General features: G+C 44.1%; 1 protein-coding gene across 1 annotated transcript; it reads left to right on the top strand.

Moving 5' to 3' along the window:
• Positions 1–720: 720 nt before the first annotated feature.
• On the top strand, positions 721–27613 carry Srsf4 (serine and arginine rich splicing factor 4). The gene is made up of 6 exons (XM_027399470.2): positions 721–968; positions 18338–18480; positions 19215–19327; positions 23838–24052; positions 25937–26026; positions 26163–27613. Exons 1-6 carry the CDS (start codon positions 862–864, stop codon positions 26968–26970), a joined length of 1476 nt encoding a protein of 491 aa, XP_027255271.1. The 5' UTR covers positions 721–861; the 3' UTR covers positions 26971–27613.

Here is a 27613-nt window from a genome sequence, read left to right as displayed (position 1 = left end):
TCTGGCAGTACACTGGACACCTATGTATGACAATCTTAAAGGCTAGAACGTTTTCCTGTCATGCCTAATCTAACTGCAAGGTATTAAGGTATAAAGGTGGTGCACACCTTTAATCCCAGCACTCGGCAGAGGCAGACAGATCTCAGTGAGTTCGAGACCAGCCTGGTCTACAGTGAGCAGAGCCTGTACCCCACACACACAAAAAAAAAGAAATAAAAAGAAATCTGGGGTGTAACCGTGTGGCTCTGAGTTCGGGCCAGAGCACCACTAAATAACACGGAATCGTTTGTGTGAGCACTTTTACCTACCCAGAATCGTAACTGGCAAGACAGCCCTACACGGGAGATAAAGGAGGCTCAGAGACCCGAGAGGAGAGGAAATGGGCTCAGGGTCACGGATGCACAAACTTCCCTCCGGAACGCTGAGCCGCAGACCGCTCCGAAGCAGAAACACCCCGGAGAAAAAAAGGACAATGGCTGGAACGCCGGCTCGGCGCGCACCCGCGCAAACACTTCCGGGGGAAGTGCCGACGCCGCGCCGACCGAGCTCGCGAGAAGACGCGCCGCAGCTGTCGCTCACCCGGCCTGGCCCCGCCCCGCGCCGGCGCGCCTCCAAGGCAGGCCCTTCCCCCAGCCGTGGCCGGGCGGGAAGCGGGCGCGCGCTCCGTCCCGTTCCTCTCCGCCCGGAGGGGGAGGGGGCGCGCGGGGGCGCGCGCTCTCGAGCTGCGTGCTCGCGTACGTCGCCGGGCTTCGGCTGCGTCCGTCCCCGCCGCCCGCCGTTACCGCCGCGCCGCCGCCGCGCGCTTTCCCTTCGCCGGCCGCCGCCTGAGGGGGGCCGGGGCCAGCCGCCGCCGCCGCCGGGATGCCGCGCGTGTACATCGGCCGCCTGAGCTACCAGGCCCGGGAGCGCGATGTGGAGCGCTTCTTTAAGGGCTACGGGAAGATCCTGGAGGTGGATCTGAAGAACGGGTGAGGAGGGCGGCGGAGGGGCCGGCCGGGGGGCTGACAGGGCCGCGGCGGTGGCGAGGAGGCCGCGGAGACGCGAGCGAGCGAGCGCGGCGCTCTCTGGGCACTGAGCCGCCGCCGCCGGCCTCCTGTGCTCCGCCATGGCGGCGGCGCCTCGGGGGCGCGGGTAGGCCCGGCTCCCACTGCGCCTGCGCGGGCGGGGGTGGTGGCGGGATAATGGGGACGACGGCCCGGGCTGGGCTGGGGCTCCGGGCGCCGGGCGCGGGGAGGCCTGGGTGTCCCTCGCTGGGCCACGGGACCGAGGCCTGGTTCGTCTCCGGGGAGAGGCGGGCCTTTCCCGCTCTGGGGCTGCTGGGAGCAGACGAGGTTTCCGGCTCCCTTCTCCCTGGTCCCCAGCCTGGCGAGCCTGAGGGTTCCCGGCGCGTGTTTCCGGGGACCGGAGCTCTGGCTTTTCTGTGTGCGGCACTTTTTTTGGGCGGGAGACGGTAGTTTGAGTAGTGTAGTGACAGTTTCGGAAGTATCGTCTTGCCGCGCTGAAAGCCTTGCCTCCTCTTTTACTAGAGTAAATTAAAGTCCTACCTCATTGCCTTGCGGGAGCCCGTACAGAGTTTCCACGCTGTGGTTTCGGTTCTCCCAACTTACCAGAACATAACTTGTAGGGTTTGTTGAGTGGGCAGTGGCCACCCTGGCTAGGTCTGCGCCGACTCTTGGTGCAGGTGGATACACATCTCGAAATTGCCCACTTGCCCCCGTATGGTCTGAGGGGTTTGTATTCCTAATCTGCTTGGGCGAAACAGGGCTGGCAGAGGCTACCAGGTTCAAGGGGGAACGGAGAAGATACGAGCATATTTTGCTTGGGAGCTGAGAAAGACTAGGTAGGGCTTGAAAGGCGTTAAGCAGCGGAACGGCCTTGGAGGCACTAAACCTTTGGTGTTAGAGGAGCCCTTGGTTTTGTTTGGTTGGTTGTTTTTGGCTTTTCAAGACAAGGTTTCTCTTTGTGGCCCTGGCTGTCATGGAAGTAGCTCCGTAGACCAGGCTGGCCTCGAACACACAGAGATCCGCCTGCCTCTGCCTGCCGAGTGCTAGGATTAAAGGCGAGCCCTTGGTTTTGTTGTCTTTGTTTTGTTTTTAAGACTTTGCTGTTGGTCCAATGAGACCAGTAGTAACTGACATTTGAGAAGAAATACCTTAGTATGAGTTGCACATGAGCCAACACGTTCTCAGACTGTCTGGATTTTGAATTGACACTTAGAAGAATCTCTTTGCTGAAAACAAGACTTTGATGAAATGTTTAGAGTAATGGATTCGCATGAAGGGTTTAGACAGTTTCTCATTTTGTTCAGTGAACTTACAGTTTTTACAGAAAGTATTAGACAATGTGAGAGGGTTGCTTTTTTGTGGTACCTACCTTACATGTGAGAGATTAACACACACTCCCCTATTTTCCCCCCTATAGCCCAAGCAAGTTGACAGAATAACTTTTGTGGGGAAACATGTGTTTTGGAAGCCAGATAAGTGAGAGTCGAATCCTGGGTCAACAGTTTAAGTTTCTTTGAGCAAGTGACTTGGTCTCTCTGAACCTCTTTTCTCACTCACATGGAAGAGGAAGATGAGGCAGAGTGCATGTGCCATGCACTGCGCTGAAGTCATTAGGAAGCATCTCAGCTCTCAAGTGTTTGCTAACAGTGTGTTACTCCGTGAGGTCTGTTTTCTCAGGGTGTGGATGAGAGTTGAAAAGGTAGTAGGGCAAAACTGATGAGTCAGTCAAATGTATTTATTACTAGCCCACCAACAGGATGCCCACTTGTGCTACCTGAATTGAAGAAGGTAAAAAGAACTGTTCTATTCCTGACTAAACTGTTAGGATTGACATGCATTTTGAGAATCAAGAAATGCTGTTTCTCAGCTAAAACTCAGACAAGTATAATGTGGACTAGTTTGCTAAAATTGAATTTTTTGACTGTTTATTTTATGTGCATTGATGTTTTGCCTGCAGATTTGTGGGAGGGTGTCAGATCTCCTGGAACTGGAGTTACAAACAGTTGTGAGCTGCCATGTGGGTGCTGGGAATTAACCCCAGATCCTCTAGAAGAGCAACCAGTGCTCTGAATACTGAGCCATCTCTCCAGTCCAGAATAGATTTTTCTTAAAATGAGCTTTGAAGTCTGGATTTACTAGGGCTTAAAGAAAGAGAAGTGTCTAGAAACATTATATTTTAATTGGTGAAGAGGTGGTCCAGGAATGACAGTTGTAGTGTATGTTCCAGCTTGGATCAAACCTCATGAAGGTTCTAGAAATTTAAGACCAAACCTGAAACTACAATTAGGAGTTTTACACTAGGGGGGCTGGAGTGATGGTTCCATGGTTAGGGGTGCTGGCTGTTTTCCCAGATCACCTGGGTTCAATTCTCAGCACTCACAGAGCACAGCCCATGGGAATTTGACACCTTCTGGCCTCCTTGAGCACTAGGCAGGCGTGTGGTGCACAGTAGACCATCCATACACATGAAAATAAGTTTAAAAGAATAAATATAAAAGGTAAATAAAATAAAAAGTAAAAAGATTTTTGAAAAAGAGTTTTGCACTAAATTTTAAGTCATGAATAGAATTCAAAGGCTCTGAAAGAAGCATGGAACAATTGAGGGGAGTGCTAAGAGGACAGACGCTCTCAGGACTTCTTATATTGCCAAATGATGGACGGGTAATGTGCATGAAATTCATTGTTATAGATGTATTAATTAAGGAATGGGAAGTATTTCTTAAGATTTAAAGACAGGTGTGGCAGACATCTTAATATTCCATACAGTATGACCTAGCATCATTCAGAAATGACTACAGAAGAAAATGACTTGAGAAGGACAAGGTGGTAGAGACACAGGGGAGGCTGAAGGAAGTGGTAGCACAGAAGGGAAATGTAGCTGTGGGTGTAAGCTCCTAGTTTTCAGCCTGGGGTGATGGTGGACTTTCTTACAGGGGAGTGTCTGAACAGATTTTGAATTAAAGGGCTTTAAAGAATTGGAAGAGAGTTCACATTCGTTAAGGTGGGATATCTTGTAGGTGTTGGCACGTGGGTTGAGGGTAAAGTTGAGAATTAATTAGGTAAGGGATAACATACTTTATACTTGCAGAATAGAGATTTAATGTACAGGAAAGGATTTGTGGCCCCTTGGAAAGAGGCACATGTACAGGCACTTAGTGTTTCTTTGCTTGTCACTTATGCCAGGCAGCCTGCCTCTTTTTAGAGAACTTGGAAACAAGTGGTTCTTCCAGGGACTACAGGTGTGATGCAAATCTCCCTGGGGTCATATTGACCATTCTGCCTGCCTCGTAGTCCACCTGGTGCCATTGTGGGCAAGTGTGGGTCAGATAGAATTCTGGGGGTTTCTCAAGAAGACAAAAAATACTAGTGCCTTTTCCTATCCCTTCAGCTTTATGGTGACTTTTGTTGGCTTTGATTACATGTAGACTGTAATTACATGTAGATTTCCTTTTTTATTAACAAATCACTTCATTGTAATGTGTGGGCCCTTTTTTTATGTACAGAAATCTTTCTTGCCACAAATGCCTTGTAGTTTTAGTCACAAATCTTTTAATTTTTTGAATGAAATTTATTATATCCTTAGGTGATTTGATTTACCTGCTTAGGAGCTAGAAGAATAAGTTCCCAAATTATTGAGGTTTTCTTTCTTTATCTGGCTAAAGTCTTAAGTTAAAGCCCTCAAGAGAAAGTGAGCTGTAAATGTCAGAGTCTGTATTTGATGTGACAGTGAAAGAGTAGGTGGCTAGAGTTTCAATAGAAAACTTTAAATTGGTCGGGGAAGGCGGTTGTTTGTTTATTTTATTTGTTTTCATTTCCAGTATTACTAGGTAGGTTTTGTCTTTACCTTTGTTTAAAATATAAGAGTGGTATGAAGCTTGGGTGTGTTTGTTTTAAAACTCGAGCAGTGAGTTAGGTCCCTGTTGTGTTTCCCCATCCTAATCAAGCACCACTGAGCCTTATTACTGAGAGGATCCCTTGCTACCCCCAAAACCTATGCATGCAATTTCTCCATCGATTAACGCCTTCTTAGGAGCTTGCTCTTTAGAGGGAGAATGAAAGAGGACTAATGAAGCTAATATTACAGGTTATGGGTTTCTGATGAGTTGAGCCACTGCCAAATAGCAGGTAAATGCATCCCTGTTTAGTGATTACACAGACTACACTTTTCCTTAACAGAGCCCAGTACCACATCATCCTCCAGTCTTAAAGGGAGTGTGCTGCTTGAACTGTCTCTCTCAAGCATTTGAGTATGGTTAAGAATTAATCATATGTTACTTTTCTTTCAAAATACAGTTTTACAAGTTTAACTTTTTTCTTACATAGAGGAAGGAGGACAAAAGGTCATCCAGAGATGATCCTGCCTGCTTTTGTGACATCTTTTACAAATACATTTCTTTCTTTCATTTGTGTGGGGGAGTTGGATTTTTGGTTTTTGTTTGTCTTTTGAGACAGGGTCTCGCCGTGTAGACCTGGCTGGCCTCAAACTCAAAGAGATCTGCTACCATGCCCAGCTACACATACATGCATGCATACATGTATTTCTTGTCCCCCCCTCCCTTTTTTTTTTTTTCAACAAACTTGGTGTCGTGTGACACATAATTGCCTGTTTGCCTAAAAGCCTGGTCTGTCTGTCTGTGTGAATATTCTCTAACTCCAACAACTGCCTTCTGTGGTGTGTTGCATTGTTCTAGGGAACCAACCCCAGCCTCCATGCATGGTAGACAAGTCCCTCTGCAAGTCCCACTGATACCACCAACCTCTGCAATCCGAATTTAAAGCTAGATTAGAAGACATTTGGATTTTTGTTGCACTATTTTATGCTTATGTGGCACTGGAAATTATTATTTATGTAAAACTTTTTGCGTATTTTTAGGATTTGGAGCATAAAATATATGGGCATTTTTATGTTTTCTGGTAGCCCTTGATTTCCAAACTAATAAGTTTTGTTTTGGTTAATTTTATGTCTGTGTTTTCCCTACATATATGTCTGTACACCATGGGTGTCTGGTGCCAGAATAAGCTATCACATCTCCTGGAAATGGTGTTACAGTTTTGAGCCATGGTGTGGGTGCTGGGAACTGAAACTAGGTACTCTGGGCAAACAGCCAGAGTGGTAGTAACCAATGAGCCATCTCTCCAGCTGCAAATATTTTTACTACCCTTGTTTAAGAACTCTTTGTTTTCTGAATTTTCAACTAAACTATATTATATGGTTTGGCAAATGGATGGGGAGTGCTAGGTTAGTGTTTTAAGTACTGTGGTTTTTATTTTTATTTTTCAACAAAGCAACTTTTGACTTGGAGATTGTGTGTGGCTTGTAAGTAATTCAGACGATGTAAAAACCAGAAAGGAAAGCAGGCAGTAGTGGTGCACTCCTTTAATCCAAGCACTCAGGAGGCAGAGGCAGGTGGATCTCTGAGTTTGAGACTAATCTGGTCTACAAATTGAGTTCCCAGACAGCCAGAGCTGCTATGAAGAAAAACCCTGTCTCGAAAAACAAAACAGAAAGGAGATAATGAGAGGTCTTTTGAGGCTTTCTGATGATATATTATGATAATCCTAACATTTAGGGGGCTGAAGCAAAATGATTGTTTGTTCAAGGCCAATCTGAACTACATATTGCAGCTAGATCTTGTCTCTTGTGGCCAAAGCTAGTCTTAAACTCACTATAGTAGCCAAGGATGACCCTGACCTTCTGATATTCCTGCCCTCTTCCACCCAAGTGTTGGGATTCTGGATACGGGCCACCTTATCCATTTAATGCCAGGATCAAACCCAGAGCTTCACGCATGCTAAGCAAACACTCCAACTGAAGTACATCTCCATTTGTTATGTGCCACTTTTTCTTTGTCTTGTGTAATTTTCTTGTTATATTGAAGTCTTCAATGTTGGCTGCCTAAAATTCCTTGTCTAGCTGAGTTGTGCTTTGGCTAAGCTATTTCCCTAGGTTGTTCCCCAATTCTAGTTGTTATAAATAACCCTGTGTTGGATATCGTGTATGAAAACCTTTTTTTGCATTTTGTCTTAAGACACATTTCATGGAGCAAAATTCATTAGTGCCAGCAGAAATGAGCACACAAAGGTCTTAATGCATGGTGGTGCACACTTTAATCCCAGCAGGCAGAGACAAGCAAATCTGTGAATTTCAGGCCAGCCAGGACCACATAGTAAAAACCCTGTCTCAAAAACAAAAAGAACCATACCAGTTAAAAGAACGCCCGCAGAAGCTAAGAATGCACACATCATGGCCACCTCACTGGCATTGAACCATGGTACTGTTTAACATCTTTCTTTACTGCTTGTAGCTAGATGTGGTGGAGTCTACTGATAGATAGTCCTAGCTATTCAGGTGAAGGCCAGTCTGGTCAATTTAATGAGTCCTTGTCTCAGAAAGAAAGAAAAGGAAAGGAAAAAAAATAATAAATCCAGTCTCAGAAAACTACAAATCCAGCCAGGTTTGGTGGCATGTGCTTGTAATCCCAGCACTTGGGAGGTAAAAGCAGCAGTATCAGGAATACAGTAGTGTCTCTGACTACATAGGGAGCTTCAGGACAGCCCAGACCATGTGAGACTTTGTCCTTTAAAAAAAAGGAAAGGACAAGACCCCCAGATGAAGCAATGTTCTGTCATTGTTTTGGTAGTCACCTAACTATTACAGATGCAACCAATCTATTATGTTACTTCTCTTCCTAAAACATGAGAAATTTAGACTTTTCTGAGAAATCAGTATCAAGAAACAAGACTATACTTTAAATTATATCTAAATATTTCTAACATAAATTACCCTGACTCCAGTTCTCTTTTCTGGGGTGCCAAATTCCTGGTCTGTGTTGTGAATAACATTACATGTAATTATTTTATCAAGACATTTTAAAGTCCCATTCTTCATTTAGTATTTTGTTCCTCATTTTCTCGTTGAGATGACTACACAAATGAGAGGGCTGTGTGAGGTATCTCTTCTTAGAGCACAGAGTGCAGGCTGGGTAATAATTGTGATTTGGGTTCTTGGAGATTGGAGATTATCCCAGGTAACTTAAACAGGAAAAAAGTGCTCTACATGTCTCAGAGAATATCAGGAATGGTATTTACAGATGTGTGAACTAACGCTGAGCTCAGTAAAAAACATCTGTATATATTCTCTCTCTCTCTCTCTCTCTCTCTCTCTCTCTATCTCTCTCTCTCTCTCTCTCATGGGGCCCACCACAGCACATGTGTGGAGATCACAGGAAAACTTTTAGGAGTCAGTTCTCCTTCCACCTTGTAGTTTCCCAGGATTCAACTGTGTAGTTTCTATTTCAACTGACTCTATCAGAGCACTTTATAAACAAATGGTACCCCTACTTTGTGCTAATATGGAAACTGAGGTATGTGCCTGACAGGCCAAGATTACAGAATGAATTTTTGAAAGCTTTAGAAACTGCAGATCATTTTTATTCACAGGCCAGCAATAGCATTGTGGTGACAGTCAGGCTTCTTTCTCTTCTGCTGCTCCTTTCCTTCCTGAGGGAGGCCTCTTGGTCCTGTAGGCCTTTAGAGGCTTCAAATAAACCAATGAACCTAAAGTGAAACAGACTGTACTTTTGGTGTTGGCCTTAGGTAGCAAATGGATGGGGAGTGCTAGGTTAATCCTCCTCAGGCTTCTCTGTCATGGCCACCTGGGGGAGGATGTGTGTCATTATCAGCACATATTTTAGTGTTTTGCTGACCCTGCAGCCTCTGATCTTAGAATACCCTGATCTTAGAGCAAAGGGCCATATTGTGCTCTTTTTTAAGACAACTTTGATGGGCTGAAGTGAAGTCCCAGGCTAGAGGTGCTAACTAACGCCAGGTGTGATAGCTAATACCAGAAGAAACATCCAAGAACTAGAGAGAAGAGGGAGACTAGGGGGAGCTTTGAAAGCAGCCTGGCCAGTGGTCAAGACTCTACAGGCATTGTGTGGTGCAGTGAGGCAGTAGATCTAAAAGAACTTGAAATTTTTGTTAAAATAATGAAATGGCCAGTTTGGGGAAAATGTATTTCCAAGAAATTGCATTGGCATCTTTAACAAAATTGAATTGAAAAAGAAGAGGTAGCTAGTTACCCAGGGGCAGTTAAGAGGGACCTGTAAACAGCCTAGACAGTCCCAGAGGTGTAAGCTTTGAGAGCTTAACACCTGACAACCGGCTCCTTGTATTGTTTAGAGGATGAACCGGCTGCGTGTGGCTTTAGTGTGGATTTGGGTAGGGTGGTTTGGTGAGTGTGTTCTTGTTTTGGTGAGTGGGCATAATGAACATAGTGGTACATGTTATTTTGTGTCCCGAGATGTGTTCTGAACTGGAAATAATGAGATCAATAAACTTGTCTTTAGTTTGTGGTTTGCACTTCATGAACTTTAGTGTGAGCCTTTTTAAATGTCAGAAAAGTGAAAAGGAGACATGGGTGTAATTTTGGGCCCTAGCTGCCTCATACTCCTTTAAGGAAAGCAGCTTTTTTTAGTATTTAGTAATGTCAGGGAGGTTATGGTTGCTATAGTTTGATCCACAAATTATTTACTAATGTGTTGCTTTCTAGACATCCCATTTCCTAAGCTAAGAATATGGTAAGGGCTCAGTGAAGCGGCTTTGCACACTTAGCTCTTTAACAGTGTTTCAAGGTTGGAGGAGGTGGTGGTGTTAGTTAGCCTTTAATCCTGCATTCGAGGACAGCCTGACCTACAGAGAGAGTGCCAGGGCTACACAATCCCAGGGCCTTGTCCACAGAGCCAAACCACCAGCCTGCTTCGTTTATTTTTTAAACAGTTTAGGGTGTTGGAAGCAACTTGGCAGATAGACTTGTCAGAACAATTACAAAGTAATACTTTAAAAATCTACTTACTCGTTTTATTTTTTTATTTTTCTCGCTTCAGTATGTGACTATTCCTTTAGAGATGGTTTGGTGGGTGCACTGTGGCTTAAGACCAGGGGCTTGGGTTAACTCAGTGGTGGAATACTTGCCTAGCAAGCCTAAATCCTTGGGTTTAGTCTCCAGCTAAAAAACAGAACAAACCTGGAGACTTGAATTTAGCTATTTTTTGTCGTTGAATTTTTTTTTCATCAAATGATTGACTCCATGTTAGTCATTTTTATTGTTGTAACTGCATACCCAAGCAAATGAACTTAAAAGAAGAAAGACATGTTTTAATTCGCCATTCTAGAGGTTTCTGTCCATGCTCAGCTGGTTCCCTGGCTGTGGACCTTTGTTAAGAAGAATGTCTTGTCAGTTGGAATCTGTGGTGGTAGAGACTGCTCGCTCACCTTGTGATGACCAAAAAGCAGAGAAACAAGAAAGGGACTCTATGTCCCCCAAATACACATCCATGATCTATGTCCTCCAACTAGGCCAAACCCACAAAAGTTTTCACTGCTTCCTGATAATTCCATCAGATTATGAGCTCATCGGATTAATTCATTGATGAAATCAGAGCCCTCAAACTGTTGAAATTTTTATAGTTACTTTTGCTTCCACTAGTGGCTTAGTAAAAATCATGTACAACTCAATAGTGTTCACACGCTCCGGTTACAGAATTTGCATCTCTGCCTTTACTGTGCTCGTGGCTGTGGCCAACATGTGGACATTTGTCTTCTCATGCCTGTGCTCCTGGAACCCCTGGTTTTCCAGATTCTCTTGTTAAGGACTGCTTTCTGTTGGTCTGGGAGGTGGCAGAACCTGACAGAATGTAGGCTTTAGGTTAGGATCAGAGTTTGAAGAATCTCAGAATTTTGAGTAGCCTTAGCCAGAGACCCAACAGCAGCTCCAAGTCTTAATTCTCTGTCTAGGAGATGGCATTAGACCTCAGAGTTGGGAAGACTGAGTAAAGCAATGAGCACTTCCTGTAATGCTTGACACATAGCAAGACGTAGAAAAATAGGAGTTGGTTAATATTACAAAGGAATTTGAAGAGTGAGTACTAGTGGGGTGGAGTAGCTTGGCATTAAAATTAAATCAGGTCTTAGATATTGTATCATCCATTGCTACTGAAGTTTTTGTATTTGGAAGTCTGTAAACCTAATATGTGACTTCTGGCCCATTTTTTTCTCCTAATATTCATGCATAAATACAAATATTTTGGTCCCAATCACCATTCCTTTGCAAAACTAATTAAATGTATCCTTAAGTAATTAATATCTTTGGTGATTAGTCACATCACCACAACTAGGTCCAAATATCTTTATCCTTATCTAATTTTTGCTCATCCTTAGAAGCAAAGACAGACTACAGGGGTTGATGCGGGACCTCCAGAATGGAGATTGCACAGAATAATCTTATTTTTCCTCTATTCTTCTAGTCTGTTATGTTCTGAACCCACACATGTTTTCGGAAGGACCAGATGGCTGACACTGGCTAATGGGAACCAAAAGACAAGAGTGAAAGTAACCTGGTTGTCTCATGCCCCAGCTTAGAGTGCTTCACCCTACCCCAAGACCAATGTCCTTTTTCTCTGGAGACTTCACCCTGCTGTATCAAAAAACTGCTACCACCTGGCTTATCTGAGGTTAGATTATGGTTAAGTCGAGCATCAGTGCTTATTAAATAGAAAAGATTCTCTTTGGGACTGTGGGGAACAAGAGAAGCCTTTCAAAGGCTTTGGGTTCTGTGGCTTAAAGCTGGGGTTCAAGAGTCCTGGGCCTGGGTTCACCTCTAGCTCCACTACTTGAATGCTCCCTGACTGACCATGAACAACAAGCCGCCTGGCTTCTCCGTGCCTTAGTTATCTCCTCATGAGTGAAAATAATAATTTACTCTTCATATTTATTTATTATAAGTAACATATGAAATATTACAGATAATATTTCTTTACTATGAGCCAAGCACTGTGCTAAATACCCAGTAGGTGCTAGCCCTATTATGTCAAAGCCTTCATAATTAAGTGACAAGATAAGCACAAACAAAGGAACAAGGCTTGAAAAGAGAAGCATTGCCTTGTCAGACACAAAACTGATGGAAGCGCTAGAGAAATGGCCAGATGAGCTTCAGGCACACAAGGTTCTCAGGCTTCCTGAAGGAGGTGCTTCTCAGCCATAAGCAAGAAGGCTGGAAGGATTCAGCTTGTGTAGTCAAAGTGTTCAGAAGCACGTAAAGATATTAGGAGGCATAGATTTCTAAGCAACAGAGTAATTTTGCTTCTGGCTTTCCCCGCTACAACATAAGTGACAAGTTGCCTGAGTGAAAATAGCTGTAGTCTGGAATTGTGATCAGACAGAAGCAATCCCAAGGACCCAGCACAATGAGAAAACTAGCAAACTTGTTAGTAGACAGAGTGAACAACCAGAGGAGAGTAGTCGGAGGTGATTGCAAGGTTGTTGGGAGTGAATCAGGTAATCAGGGGCTCTGAAGAGAGAAATCATGAGGTAGGTTTTCTTCTTTGAAGGTGGGGAAAGATCAAGTGCAGACTGAGCTGTGGCCAACCGTTTGCAGACCAGGAATCCACACTATCTCTAATCAGAGAGCTCTTGGTGTGCGGGAACTGCCAGTTTGCCGACGTGAAAGAGCCCCAGGCTGGGTAATGGTGAGCCCTGAAGTCGCACCCCAGCTCTGCCACTGAGTGAGCACGGGTAAGTCTTCCACCTTCTCCGGGTGGCCTTGATGGCTCTCCCTCCTCTGAGACTAAAGAAAGGGAGGGCAGAAAGCCAAGAGCATCCTCCTACCTGTCTCAGAATAGGAAAGGGTCTCAGGAAGCTGCTCCTGAAGCAGCAGCTTGCCACTATGGGTTGTAAACTCCCTCAGTCACTGCGGAAGTCAGCTCACACCCATGACCACTGATGCTAAGCAATAAATGTGACACTGGTTAATGTGCTGTGAGGGCCTGGCTGCTGGTGCCCTGGAACGCTGCAGACCTGTGGAATCAGGGCAGTTACACTGTTCTCATTCACATGCTTCTCCAAGTTGGCCTCACCTGAGCACTAGAGTTGGCTGTAGAACTGTCTTTGTTCTACAGGTTGCTATGCACTTCATGCAGCTATTGAGAATCACTCTTTACTGTCCTGTCAGTGTGCCCACTTCACCTCTTAAGACCCAAGTTGACTGAAGCCTAGGATCAACTGAGTGCTTTGGAAAAAAAAAAAAAAAAAAAAAGGCTGTTTGATTCCTGTTCACTGAATACCATTTCTTTCAGGGCAGATTAAGGGCTCTGCCCTCAAAATACAGTGCTACTGGCTCTAGATTGAGGGTTCAAGCCACCCTGTGGGTTAACTTCAACAGATGAAAATTTTTCCTTGGCTACAGCAACATCCCTAATCCTGACCAGCCATGGAGAGGTTCGGTTCTTACCAGGAAAATGAGTGAATGTGGGAATGGCTCACCACATTGGGAAAGCAAAACTCACATCCTGCTGATGGTTGGCTGAGGACTGTCATGTCCACATACAAAGAAAAGCATGTGGCACAGTTTTAGGACAAAGGTGAGCAGAGATCCACTGTGGAAAGGGGCACATTTTTCTTATTGAGAGACCATCCGAGGCATGCTCCTCGGTAAGCAGTGTTGGTGGGTGTCCGCAGTCGCATGGAGGCTTGCTTTCCCTGCTCCTTGTATCCACTCCCCAGCAGCACCCCTAGTCACACCTGCTCAATTAGTCATTGAGTAGCTCATCTCCAGACCAGCCATGCTTATCATTTCTCCCCTAGGCCTATTCTCCAGTCTCTGATGAGTGAGGGTGTTTGGAAGACAGACAACCCTAAACTATTCTGAAGAGGGTGAGATAAGTGGCATCCTCTTCGTTAGAACATAAAGGAAAATGCAAACCTGGTGGTGTTCAGGACCTTTGGTATTTACAAGCACTGGAGTCAGAGAAAGCCTGTTTGGCAGCAGTGTGAACTTGGGTGATAACTCTTGCAAGAAATGTGATTAGCATTTCTAAAATGGACATCGTCAAAGACCTTGTATTGAAACCAGTATGTCATTCCAGTTTTACCTTTTCAGTTTGACCAATAACCTGAGCAGTACATCAGCTGTGCATGAGGAAGACTAGAGCATTGCACAGGGTGAGAATGGACCAAAATCTGAGCTACCATGGGTACAAACATGGCTTTGCTTTAGGCTGTGCAGGTACCCTCTGGACTTGTTTCAAAGTCCTAAAGCTCCATGAAGGAGAGAGTGACACCAGCTCCCCCTCCCTCATTCTTCTGATTGTATTTGTCAGGGTAAGCCAAGACCACGGGAAAACACTTGGGGAAGAGGCAATAGAGAAACACTGAAGGAAGATTTTTGGTTTCATTGAAGTGGTTTGTGTGTGATAGTGCTTACACATATCATAAGAGAGAGCATGAAAGGCTGCCTGCCACCCTAGAGGAAGTTGAGGTGTGGGTTTTTAACCAGTCTCTGCTAGATAGGACCTGCACTTAAGTTCTTCTCCCCATTCTCTCACACTCATCAGTCTCATGCTAGAATCTCTTTAACGGTACCTTTAATACAGCAGTGGCAGGGTTATAGTTAGAGGACTTTAATCTGTCCAACTTGGGTTTTCATGTTTTGTGAGGCTTAAAAGTCCCACCAGGTACTTTGTCTTGTGATAAAGTCACATTTATGCCTCAGATCTCTCTCTTCGTGGATAGGAAATTCCAAAGAAGAGCTCTGTTGTATTTTTGAGACTATGTCAGTTTCATGTTACTTGCTGTAAAGTACAAAAGCGGGTGGGTGTTCAAGTTAATTTTAAAAATGCATTTATTAGCTATGCAGTGGTGATACACGCCTTTAATTCCAGCACTCGAGGCAGAGGCAGGTGGATGTCTGAATTCCAGAATAGCCTGGTCTACAGAGCAAATTCCAGGATAGCCAGGGCTACATAAGTCTCAAAAAAACAAAAACAAAAAAGAAGAGGGGTGCAGGTTGGTTTTTGGAGAATCTGATATTAGAAAGATTTGCTTTTTGAAGATAAGAAAATTCAGCTGAAGGACTGACTGCTAAGGTGTTTAAACCCAGTTTGGGACCCACAGTTTTAAAAGCTATCTTAGACAATAAAATGTTAAATTTATCCCTGACCTCTGGTGCTGTAGACCTCTTGGTCTAGACCTGCCCAATTTTGAAAGTTTAAATTATCCACTCACTTGTTAAACTCTTGATGTTGAGACAATATAGTATATAGATTTGACAATTAGGCACAAACAATTAAAATAAGTTTGCTGTGGTGTTAGTTCCTTACAGAACCAGCCTACAGCCAGGCTAGGGCTTGCTGGCCATCTCTAATGTATTTGAGTCTCTTTGCATGAGAGTTCTTTAACTTTTGTGCCTCGGTTTCTCATTTGTGAAACAGAGTTACTGGTGCCTAGCTCTTGAGTGCTATGAATATTAAATAATGTCACATTGTTTAATGAATACTAAGTGACATTTTATTACTTACCCAGGCTGCTGCCTATTTGGAGCCCGTTCACTGCAAAGCTGGGTGGAGAGCGATTTGGTAGAAACACACTGACCTGCTAGTGTTTGTTCCATCCTCAGAACCGGAATTCCCCACCATTTCTGCTTTTTCTCTATGGTATTTTTGTGATTTCAGCTCCATCCAGCATGCCAGTGGCAGAGAGAAGTGGCAATCTGATATCTGATTTGATCTTTAATCTGGATTTTGCCATTGAAATGCTCCAAATAGATTTTTAAGCTTTTCACAGAGGAGTCACCAAAGTTTTCCTGTGAAATAAATTGGACCTTAAGTCAACTATTTGAATAAGTAGCTCCCCCCAAAGGCTACTAAATGACCCCCTGTGGAGTTCTTAGAAATATTAGGAAAGATTACAGGGGCCATTTTCCTCTGGCATCATAAATTGTCCCTACATCTTGCTTCAGCCTCAATTGGTAGAGACTGGTCTGTCTGAGCAATGATTTATGTTTAGTGTCTGTGTCTCCCCTAAATAGGCTGTCACTATTTTCTCTGAAAGGTCATATGAGTTCTACATGTAAGCCATAGAATTGGGTGACCTCTGCTGAGAGCTGCATCACACTGGAGTCTAAGCTGAAGCCTCACCGAGCCCACAGCAGCTGGACTTCTGCCTCATTTGCCCTTCAGAGCTTAGGGTCTTGATTTTGTGATTCTGTGATTTGTAATTATAAACCTTAAGTGTTTGGGGGAAGGTTTTTGATTTTCCTGTGATTTATTTGTTTAGTCTTTAGGAGTCGGTGCTGTTGTGACCTCACATTAAGTCATTTATGATCATTGACAGGTACTGAGCCAGTGGGTATCTCTTAGACAGAGGAAGCCATCTCATCATTGCCTATGACAAGTGTTCTTGCCCATCCTTCTGCTTGGTGTCTGCTTCTCACCTGTGTGCTAAGGGCAGTGATACCATGAGCAGAGGAGAGCAGAGCAGGTCCTGGACTGGTCTGCACAGTTACAGAGAGTACCATACTTTATTCTTTTTGGTATTTTATGATCTCTCTAAACAGATCCTAAACCAAGCCAAAGTAAAGCAGTGGTTGGGTTTGTTGGTTTTTTTAATCTGCTTTTTGAAAAACTTTACCTTGCCAGGTGTGGTGGCTCATGCCTTTAATCGCAGCACTGGAGGCAGAGGCAGGTGGATCTCTGAGTTCAAGGCCAGCTAGGGCTGTAGTGAGACCTTGTCTCAAAAAAACAAACAAATTATCTCTGTTAATGACTCAGTTTACCTAGGTTACCTAGGAAAGGGAAGGTAGCTGCAATACAGTGTGCGTTAGGGGTTTTTTAGTAACAGGCAAGCAGTTTTGAATTTTGAGTGATTAGGAAGGCTTTATTTTATTTGCCTTGACAAATGCAGCAGCATGCTTGTTTAAGACCATTCTTATTAATCTGCTCTAAACAGCCCGTGGAAGCCTGTTTAAAAGACTCTGCAGAGCTACATAGGCAGGTGTTATAAAAACACTTCCTGTTAAGTAACTAGGTGTGTCTTATTTTGTTTCTTTTCTCTCTTTCTCTCTTATTTTTTTTTTTTTGTGGAGATTTTTTTCTTCAAGTTTGAATACCTCTTAGACATTTTTAGCATAAAGAACCCTCTGAAACAAAAGGGGGGTCACCGAGATAACTCAGTGGGTAAGGCACTTTCTGCCAAGGTGGACTATCTGATTTCAATTCTTGGGGCCCATGTGGTGGAAGAAGAGAACCAAGTCCCACAGACTGTCCTCTGACCTCCACACAGGAGCCATGATGCACACATTTAGAAGAAAAAAAAAAAACTCTCCAAAGCTTGACCTGGACCTTGTCACCTTGAGAGATTTGTTTGGAAAGAACTCTTTAGTAAAGGTGAATTTCAGCAATTTTGGATTTCCATTTGACATTTTAACCAGTACATCACAAACTCAAGAAACTGGACTAGGTAGACACAGTGGCACACACCTGTAATTCCCTCACAGGGGGAGGCTAAGTTCAGGGCCAGCCAGGGTTCCACAGTAAAACCCTTCCTCCTCCACCCAAAGAAAATCCTCAGATTTTTGTTGTCCCTGGCAAGTCTTGTGACCTGTGTCACTGTGTGTAAAGATGAACACCGTTTGCACTGTGTGCACAGCTTGCAAGAGTCTAAAGAACTGGCTTGTAACTCCTTTGTGACTGGGCCGACCTGGAGGATGGCTTTGGATAAATACAGTGTTCACAAAGCAGGCCTTTCATAGACCAAACTAAATTTTCATTCAAAGGAGTTTAACCTTGATTATAAGTATTTTACAGATTCTGTACTTTGCTTAACAAACTAGTCTATAGCAGGCATTAAAAGGATTTGGGGGTGGTTCCCCTACATGTAATAAACTACCATAGCTCTTTGCTTGAAAGTACCTAGTAATACAATATAGACGCTTGTACATATGTAGACCACTCCAGCTATCTCCAGACACCATGGAAATGAACTTGGAATCCCACAGGGAAGTAAACAACTCCAGATGTTTTTCTCCAGTAATTTCTAGAATAGTTAATTCACTTATGACTAATTTGTTTGACAAAGGAGACTTAAGATACCGTGACTTTTACCTGCTTTACTTTGAACATGACTTAGCAGTAATAAAACAGTGCATCAGTAGAGACTCAGCTGCACCTAAGGCACACTTGTAAAACTTCAAGAGGGTGAGTTTTCGTGTGGTGTTAAAAATATCACAGATTGAGTCCTGTGAAGTTCAGAGTTTTGATTTCTTAAACCAAGCAGCCCTTGAAAGTATTTGCTGCTGCTTCCTGCTAGACTTTATGCAGCCTTCTGACTCTTGTAGTTGCCTGTTGGCACAAAACAAGTTGGTTTTGGCTACAGAAAAGAGAAACTTGGCCCTTAGTTTGCAACCCCCAGCCTGTGCTAAGCATGAACCCTGTTGATTTCTGACATGTTATTGAAGCTGGTTGCCAGTGGTGCTTAACCAAGTTTTGTTTCCTCTCTTTTAGGTATGGTTTTGTGGAGTTTGATGATCTGCGTGATGCAGATGATGCTGTTTATGAACTGAATGGCAAAGACCTCTGTGGTGAGCGAGTCATTGTTGAGCATGCCCGAGGCCCACGTCGGGATGGCAGTTACGGTTCTGGACGCAGTAAGCATTTGAAGGATATATTTGTATCAGTAACATGCCCTTTTATGTTATAAGCCCTAATTTTTTTTAAAGTAATGTTTTATTAAAAGTACTTATATTTAAGCTGTTTATAAGATTTGTCTTTTAAAATACAGAATTGTAAATAAAAATTTTAATACTCGGTGGCATAAATTTGTTTTAGTGCTTTATAATGTTTAATGATGTGTTTGTTTTCCTCTATAATGCAATTGTTTGACATATATTTAACAAAGGCCTCAATTTTAATTAAAAAGATCCTTTGAGGCTAAGATGACCTCCTGTTCCATTGCTGACCTTGGTTACCTTTCCATGACTGGCCCTTGGCTGACCAAAAATAGGAAGAAGTCATGTGATGCCCAGTCATATTAGACCTGGGAGGTGAGGATCCCTTAGATACAGATGATAGTAGGAAAAAAAGTCACAAAAAAAATTTAATCACCATGGATAATAATAGTAACTGATTTAATAATTTGCTTTTCCTAAATTGTTTTCTTAAATTATACACGCCAATTTAAAGTATAAATATTAATTGGTGAGTATGTGGTGCTTGTAACTTACTAAATTTTCACGTTTAAACTCTAGAATTGAAGGTGAGGCTAATGTTAAAATATGCATGTTATTGTTTGGAGAGAGGGCATTAAGTTACATATTTTAAGAGTGTGTACTGTGTCATCTTTTTTACACTACAGTAATCTGTCTGTTTGAATCTTCTAAAGGTGGATATGGTTATCGAAGAAGTGGTCGAGATAAATATGGTCCTCCTACTCGAACAGAGTACAGACTTATTGTGGAGAATTTGTCAAGTCGGTGCAGCTGGCAAGACCTAAAGGTTTGGGCTTCATTAACTTTCTCAGCTAAGGTTGAGCATGGGTAAGAGTAGGAAACAAGTAACTTATGCAGAACCAGGCATTCACAGTGTAAAGGTTACATACTTGGAAACCACCAGAGCATTTTGGGGCAGTTCTCCAGATAAAGGTTCTATAGGAGTGCAAAACGCATCAAAACACCACTCCTACTTTACATATGAAGAGGCTAACTGATAGAATGAATCATTTGTATTGCATGGAATTTTCCATTACAGTGTTCTAGGGAGATAATGGGGTGGAGCTGCATAGAAAAAGCTAAAACAACCCATGTTTCTGAAAACCTGAGCTGGAACATTGCAGACTGTCAGCTTCCATTGTGTCTAGCTTGTGTTCTTATGTAAGATTTGTTTCTTAGTCAGGTATGGTGGTGTGCATGGATAAACAGTTAAGATAGGAAGATCATGAATTTGAGGCCAGCTAGGTCTACATAGTGAGTTCCAGAAGTGAACCTTATCTCAGAAAGGGGGTGAGGATTGTCCCCTCATTCAAGAAATACTTAAGGGCTGGGCAAGGTGTCCTTCATCTTTAATCCCAGCCATTTGGGAGGCAGAGGCAAACAGAGCTCTGTAAGTTAGAGGCCAGCCAGGACTCCATAGTGTAGACCTTGTTCAAAAAAAAGGAAAAGAAAAATTTAATCTGAAAGGATTTTTGGTGTCAACAATTAAGACCCAGGGTTAGAGGCACTGGAGAGATGGATCAGCCATTAAGAACACTAGCTGTTCTTCCCAAAGAGCCAGGTTCAATTACTAGCACCCACATGGCAGCTCACAACTGTCTGTAACTCCTATTACATGGGTCTGACTCCTTCAAACAAGTAGGCAAAACACCAATGCACGTTAAAAAAAAATTAATAAAATAAAAAACCTAAAAGGCCCAGAGTTGGGTTGGGGTGTAGCGTGGTGATAGGTGTAACACAAAAAATAAAAACCCAGAGACTGATACTGGGGTTCAAACTTCAAGATGAAGATCAGAAAAACAAAGCAGCCAAGCCACTAGCTCTTACTTCTACCTCAGGCTGAAAGAGCTGTCCTGTCCTCGGTGTGGCTGAAGAATAAATTTCTCATGAGACCCTTTGCTTCTTCCTTTTATACTTCTCAGATCCTGGGGTTAAAGGCATGTGATGCCAAGTGCTGAGATCTCCTTTTGTGTGAGCTCTTTTTTTTTAAGATTTATTTGTTGATCTTAGGCATACAAGTGCTCTATCTGAATGTGCATCTTTAAGCCAGAAGAGGGTATCAGATCCCACTACAGATGGTTGTGAGCCATCATGTGGTTGCTGGGAATTGAACTCAGGACCTGTGGAAGAACAGCTAGGGCTCTTAACCTGAGCCATCTTTCCAGCACCTTGTGTGAGCTCTTTTAGACTGGATCAATTTCGTGTAGCTCAGTGAGGTCTTGAACTAACAGAGATCCATTTGCCTGTCTCCTGAATCCTGGAATTAAAGGTATGTACCACCACCGCCTAGCTTCTATAACTAGAGTGGCTGGCTTTGCATGCTGATACGTCAAGCACTCTTTACTAAATCGTAAATAATATATCACCACCAGATAGGCACTTACCTGGCTGGCGCCTAACGCTCTGGACTGAAGCTCAGCACCACAAGAATGAAGATGTTAGTTCTCGTGCTGCTGTGGCTGTCCAGGATGCCAGAGTTCGCTTCTTGAGAACAGTGTTGGTTTTTAGTTGAGGTGGGGAAGAAAAAGTATAAATATAAGGGGTGTTGTTTCCTTTTTTTTTTTTTTTTTTTTCTCCAAAAGGAATTGGGAAAAGAGTAGTTAGGAATTCTTTACATTCGTATTATCTTTTGGTTTTTGAGACAGGGTTTCCCTTGTGTAGCCCTGGCTATCCTTGAACTCGGAGATCATCCTGCCTCTGCCACCCAGCTCATAAATTTCTTTTTGTACTAGAAATTGAGGCTTGCACATTCTGAGCGTTACACCACTGAGCTATGTGCCCAGCCCTCTTTGCCTTTGTGGGGGTGGGGTGGGGTGTTGGGACAGAGTCTTACTACATAGACCAGCCTGGTCTTGAACTCATCTAGAGATCCTCTGCCTTCTGAACACTAAGATTAAAGTTGTGTGTCACCGTGCCTAAACACTTTGCATTATTTGAAGTTAACTCTCACTAAGTTGCCTAGACTGGCCTTGAACTCTTTAGTTTATGTAGGCCTTGGTCTTAACCCTCTTGAATAGCTAAAATCACCGGCCTAATTTCTACTCAAGGTTATTAAAACAAATTTTTATTTTAGAAGTCTAAAGGGTTCTAGCTATTAATAAGGAAATGAAAACATTAAACAAAAGGATCTTATTCTTTAAAACCCAAAATTTGGGACTGGAGCCGTAGCTCAACAGTTAAGAGCAGTGGCTACTCTTCCAGGGTACCCAAGTTCAATTCCAAGTACTGTGGAGTAGCTCACAACTGACTGTAACTCTCCCAGGGAATCCAGTGCCCACTTTTGGCCTCCTTGGACAACAGGCATGCACATGGTGCACAGACATACATTGCAGGCCAAACACCCATATGCATAAAGTAAAAATAAATCTTTTTTGTTTCAAGACAGGGTTTCTTTGTGTAACCTGGGCTGGGTTAAGTCAATAAATTTATATCGCATTATATAAAATAAGTTGGGAATGTTTAGCATATTGTTGGCATGGAGAATTGGTAGTTTCACCCATATAGTAGAGTAGGATTAAGAATTTGGGAGTAGGAGGGATAGGATGGAGAGGGGACTGGGATTCATATGTAAAATGATTGTTTTTAATTTAAATTTAAAAATTAAAAACAAAGTTTGGAAGTCTGATGGTGGTGGCTCACACCTTTAATCCCAGAACTCAGGAGGCAGAGGCAGGTGGATCTCTGTGAGTCGGAGGCCAGCCTGGTCTACAGAGCAAGTTCCAGGACAGCTAGAGAACTACACAGTGAAACCCTGTCTTCAAAAAAAGAAAAAGAAAAAAATTGGCTCCAGAGGCAACTCCACAGTTTCTCTGTGTAGCCTGGCTGTCCTGGAATTCACTCTATAGACCCAGGCTGGCCCCCAACTCTCTGCCTCTCCAAGTGCTGTGATTAAAAAGGGATAAGCCACCACACCTGGCTAAGAGATAACTCTTCAGAGGGTTTACTCACAGCCATAATATGAGGCATATCTTTCTGGGTCTCTATTAATCCTCCCCAATTTTGCTTCATGAAAAAACAATTCCTGTCGGGATACCTTTAATTCTAGGACTCTGGAGGCAGAGGCAGGTGGATCTCTTTAAGTCTGCAAAGTGAGTTCCAGGATAGGCTCCAAAGCTACACAAAGAAACCCTATCTCACCACCACCCCCCAAAAAAAAAAACATACTGGATTCTTACTGCCCTTGTTCCCTGATGAATACCTCACTGACCTTGAACAGTTAACAACTTTGTTGAAAATTACTGTCCATATCTGTAAGGTAGGTACAGTTATATCTGCCTATGTGATTATAATTAGGAGTAAGCACTTAAAACACAATTAAACACTATGGAGCTGCTGTTCGGAGCCATCACTGAATTGGAATTATAGCTAGCTGGAAAAAAAAAAAAAACAGTGACATTGGGGATTGAAGAGGTAGCTCAGCAGTTAAGAATACTTGCTGTTCTTCAGAGGGACTGGATTTTCACCCTGTGGTGACTAAGCAGCCAGCCAGGCAGCACTCAGTTGAGTTTGTAACTAGTGGGGTGGGGGGCAATACCCTCTTCTTCCCTCTGAGAGCTCCAGGCATGCATGTGGTACACAGACATACATGCAGGCAAACACTCAAACACATAAAAATTAAAAAATAGCACTGGCCCAGCTTTTTACCAGTTGTCTTCCCCCTCATTTTGTCAGGGCAATCCCATTTTGGTCTAACCATGACTAATGTCCACATGCACTTAAGCGTGTCCTATTTTTGATGGGTCTCAGCCCTTTATCCAGAACAGATACTTCGGTAAATAATTCAGATAAATTCTGTGCAGAGTCATTCTTGGATTATCAATAATGATCAAAATCTAAGTATAACCTCTACTCTTGACAATTGAGAAACCTTCAGAAATATGCAGAGGTGGTGACTGGGAAGATATTATGTGTATATTATGACACTTGACAGACATGCTTGTGATATAGCAAGTCAGGAAATAGCATAAAATGACATGCTCATTGTTAATGAACTTGGTCAGGACAGAACTCAACAAAATGAATGCAGACCACAAATAATCTATCAAGTGTGTTACATGCTAACACTGGGAATTCAGCCCTGCATCTTAAATTCTATCCAGAGTCTTTCCACTCAGTCACTTACTGTACTTGTTTTATTCACGTCAGGTCAGCTCTGTTCTTTGGTGGACCACACCATACTGACTCCTGGGAGACAGTGAGGACAGAGGCCACAAAGAACATGGATTGTTCTGCCACTTACTTGCACCACAACTTCAGTAGCCTTCTGCACTTTAACTTATTTTTGTTGTTTTTTTTAGGATTACATGCGTCAGGCAGGAGAAGTAACTTATGCAGATGCTCACAAGGGACGAAAAAATGAAGGAGTGATTGAATTTGTATCTTACTCTGATATGAAAAGAGCTTTGGAAAAATTGGATGGAACTGAAGTCAACGGCAGAAAAATCAGATTAGTTGAAGACAAGCCAGGTTCTAGACGGCGCCGGTCTTATTCCAGGAGCCGCAGTCACTCAAGGTATTGTTGACATTGCGAGTGAGCACTCTAATTCACTAACCAACAGTCCACTCCTGCTCTCCATTTTGGGTTCTCATCTCAGAGCATGATTCCATGCAGTTCAGTAACTCAGAAAGAACTTTGAACTGAACATTTATTTGTGAAACTCTTGAGCTCTTACATCACAAATACAAACAGAGGTAAAGTCCTTTTTCTGAGGCAGGACTCGGCGGCCTCTCACCTTTTCTGAAAGCTGAGTCATAGACCGGGCTAGAAGCACGTATGGTCATGGTACCTGTGCTAATCCTTCCTCAAGAGTAGAGATGACCAGCCAGGCCTGACCCCTGCCTTCACTGACGAGAACAGGCGGGGAGCAAGTGATGGCCACTGGGACCCAGCCCAGCTAACCTAGGGGTTGGTGAGGACCCTCATGGAGACAGAGCTTATTTATAAAGCCAGAGGTGATGGGTACATGGGACTGTCTCTAGCAGAGCGATCTTTCATGGGGCCTGAGGTGAGGTAGAGAGGTAGGGCTTTTCATGTATTTGTGTTGAAGTGAGGTTGTCTAGTGAATTTTCCCACAATTTAGAGGTCCTGTGAACTCATGGCTAGGGCTTTAGTGCTCTGTACCTGACTCCTGTCACACCATAAGTAGCATCTGTGTGAGTGTTAACTGTACTGAGCAATGTCTAACAACAGAGGTGCTCTTTTGGTATCTGGGTGGTGTCCCACACCAATCATGATTTTAGTGCTAGGTTGGTTCTGTCAGCTGTCACCAGAGCCCTTTGTCCCTGTTTGCTTTCCATTCAAATGCACTTTATTGCTTCCCCATACCTTTCCTCAGTTGAAAATGAGTTCAAACCTCATAGTTGAAAGACCAGTTTGAATATGTTTTCAGTATTCTGCCTTTTCTTTCCTTCCTTTGTATTTATTAATACTATTATGCTGGTTCTGTGTTTGAAAAACATCGTAAGTTGCAGCACTTTCCTAAATGTCCCCAAGAACACAAACAGTACATAATTAATTGTGTCTTTACCAAATAGCGAAGCCATGTTCATATTTACCTGGTTGCTTCATGGGTGTCTTTATGCTGGAGTGTTTCCTGGACAGGGTCCCACTCGGGCATTTAGCAGTGCTAGTAGAATCTCTTTAACCTGGGACGTTCCCACCTCTCGTCTCTGACTCTCCTCTGGCACCAGGCTTACAAGCATGCACCACTGCCCAGCTTATGTGGGGCAGTTAGTTTTTGATTGAAGAAATGTGGTTAACTCTAGATAGCCTCTTTAATACATAATTAAAATTCGTTATGTGTGTAGATGTTTTTGCCTATTGTATGTCTGTGTTAGGTGTGTACGCGGTACCTGCCAAGGCCAGAAGAGGCATCATTGACCCTGGGGTTGAAGTTACAGACTGTTGTGAGCTGCCATGTGGGTGCTGGGAATCAAACCTGGGTCCTCTGCAAAAGCAGCCACTGGTCTTAACTGCTGAACCATCTCTTCAGCCCCTCTAGACAGCAGTCTTTTTTTGTTTGTTTTTTGTTCTGTTTTATGTGTATAGGTATTTTGCTTTGTGTATATATGTCTGTGTACCATGTACATGTCTTATATCTGCTGAGGTCAGAGGAGGGAGGTGTTGGATCCCCAGGAGCTGGAGTTTGAGCCACCATTTGGGTGCTGGTTCTCTTCAAGAACAAGTGCCCTTAAACACTGAGCCAGCTTTCCAGCCCCTTGTTGATAATTTTACATTTTCTAACTTGTGTGTGGTGGTACACGCCTTTAATCCCAGGCCTCAAGAGGTAAGGCAGGTGGATTTCTGTGAGTTCAAGGCCAGTCTGGTCTACCTAGCAAGTTCCAGGCCAGCCAAGCTTAGTGAGACCCTGTCTCAAAAAAGTTTTTCTCTCCACAGGTCTCGCTCTCGAAGCAGACATTCCCGGAAGAGCAGAAGTCGAAGTGGAAGCAGCAAAAGCAGCCATTCAAAGAGTCGATCCCGATCCAGGTGGGCCTGCAGCTTCCCTTGACCTGACTTGCTTCCATGTGTTATATTGAGCCCCACAGGCCCTGTGCACTCTTGACTTCCCGACTTGCAGAGGGTCTGGTCACCGGTTACTCACCCAGCGCCTTGTATCTTCCAGGTCCGGTTCCCACTCCCGCAGTAAGAGCCGCAGCCGCAGCCAGAGCCGCAGCAGAAGCAAGAAGGAGAAAAGCCGGAGTCCCAGCAAAGACAACAAGAGCCGCAGTCGCAGCCGCAGCGCCGACAAGACCCGAAGCAAGAGTAAAGACCATGCTGAAGACAAGCTCCAGAACAACGACAGCGCTGGCAAAGCCAAGAGCCGCAGCCCCAGCCGCCGTGACAGTAAAAGTCGGAGCAGGAGCAAGGAGAGGAGAGCAGAGGAGAAGCGAAGGAGCGTGAGCAGGAGTCGCAGCCAGGAGAAGAGACGCAGCCAGGAGAAGAACCTTCTCAAGAGCCGGAGCCGCAGTCGGAGCAAAGGGGGGAGCCGGAGCCGCAGCCGCAGCAAAAGCAAAGACAAGCGGAAGGGCAGGAAGAGAAGCAGGGAGGAAAGCCGCAGCCGCAGCCGCAGCAAGAGCGAGCGCAGCCGCAAGCATAGCAGCAAGCGTGACAGCAAGGGCAGCAGCAGCAAGAAGAAGAAGGACGACACCGACCACTCCCGGTCGCCATCCCGCTCAGTCTCAAAGGAGCGGGAACACACCAAGGCAGAGTCTGGCCAGAGGGAAGGCAGGTCTGAGGGCGAGAGTGCAGGCCCCCATCCAGAGCCCCGCGCCAGGTCACCATCCACTTCCAAATCCAAACCTAGTCTCCCCGCAGAGTCGCGCTCCAGGTCAAAGTCAGCTTCAAAAACGCGCTCTCGGTCCAAGTCTCCATCCAGGTCCGCTTCCAGGTCTCCCTCCCGGTCTAGATCCAGGTCCCACTCAAGGTCCTAACTGGCTATGCCACGCTGGAACTGCCGAGAAGTCTTTTGTACATGTTGGTAGCCGTAGCACAAGAGTGAAGTAGAGCACCCTCACTGCTGTACATTGAACTCCCCTAATGGTGTGTCTCCAATTGTTCAATCTCAGTGCTTCCTCGGTACCGCCTCCTGGCGCCAGGCCTCCTGCTCCACTGAAAAGCAGCTCCTCAAACCTTCCTTTACTCACAGTAGGACATCCAAACGCCTTGGCTCTCAGGCCTGGCCACGGCTAAAGGGAGCTCGGCACCCGGACGGCTTCTCGGGCTGGAATGATGGCATAGGTAGGTGTGGTGAGTTCAGCCGTTTTGCCCTGGAATCGATGCCCTTTGATGTATGCCACGTAGTGAAAGTGCAAGTCTTCAGTTCCCACCACTTTGTTTCCTATTTCTGGACTTAACAACGTTGTGAATAGCACAGTCAAGAGAAATTGATACCTGCATAGCCCATAGGAAGTAAACTGTAGAGCTCCATATTCTGGTATTGTGATTATATTGTTTTATATTAAAAAGAAAAGAATTTTTTTTAATTTTATTTTTCCCCGTCTTGCAAAGTATAGTGACCCCTGTTTCCATTAAATTTGAATAAAGACTATTTTTGCTTGACAAAATTTCATCGTG

Source organism: Cricetulus griseus, chromosome 2 (assembly GCF_003668045.3).
Source record: "Cricetulus griseus strain 17A/GY chromosome 2, alternate assembly CriGri-PICRH-1.0, whole genome shotgun sequence".
NCBI lineage: Eukaryota > Metazoa > Chordata > Mammalia > Rodentia > Cricetidae > Cricetulus > Cricetulus griseus.
The sequence above is the reverse complement of the archived record's forward strand: the minus strand, read 5'-3'. Positions and strand labels throughout refer to the sequence as shown.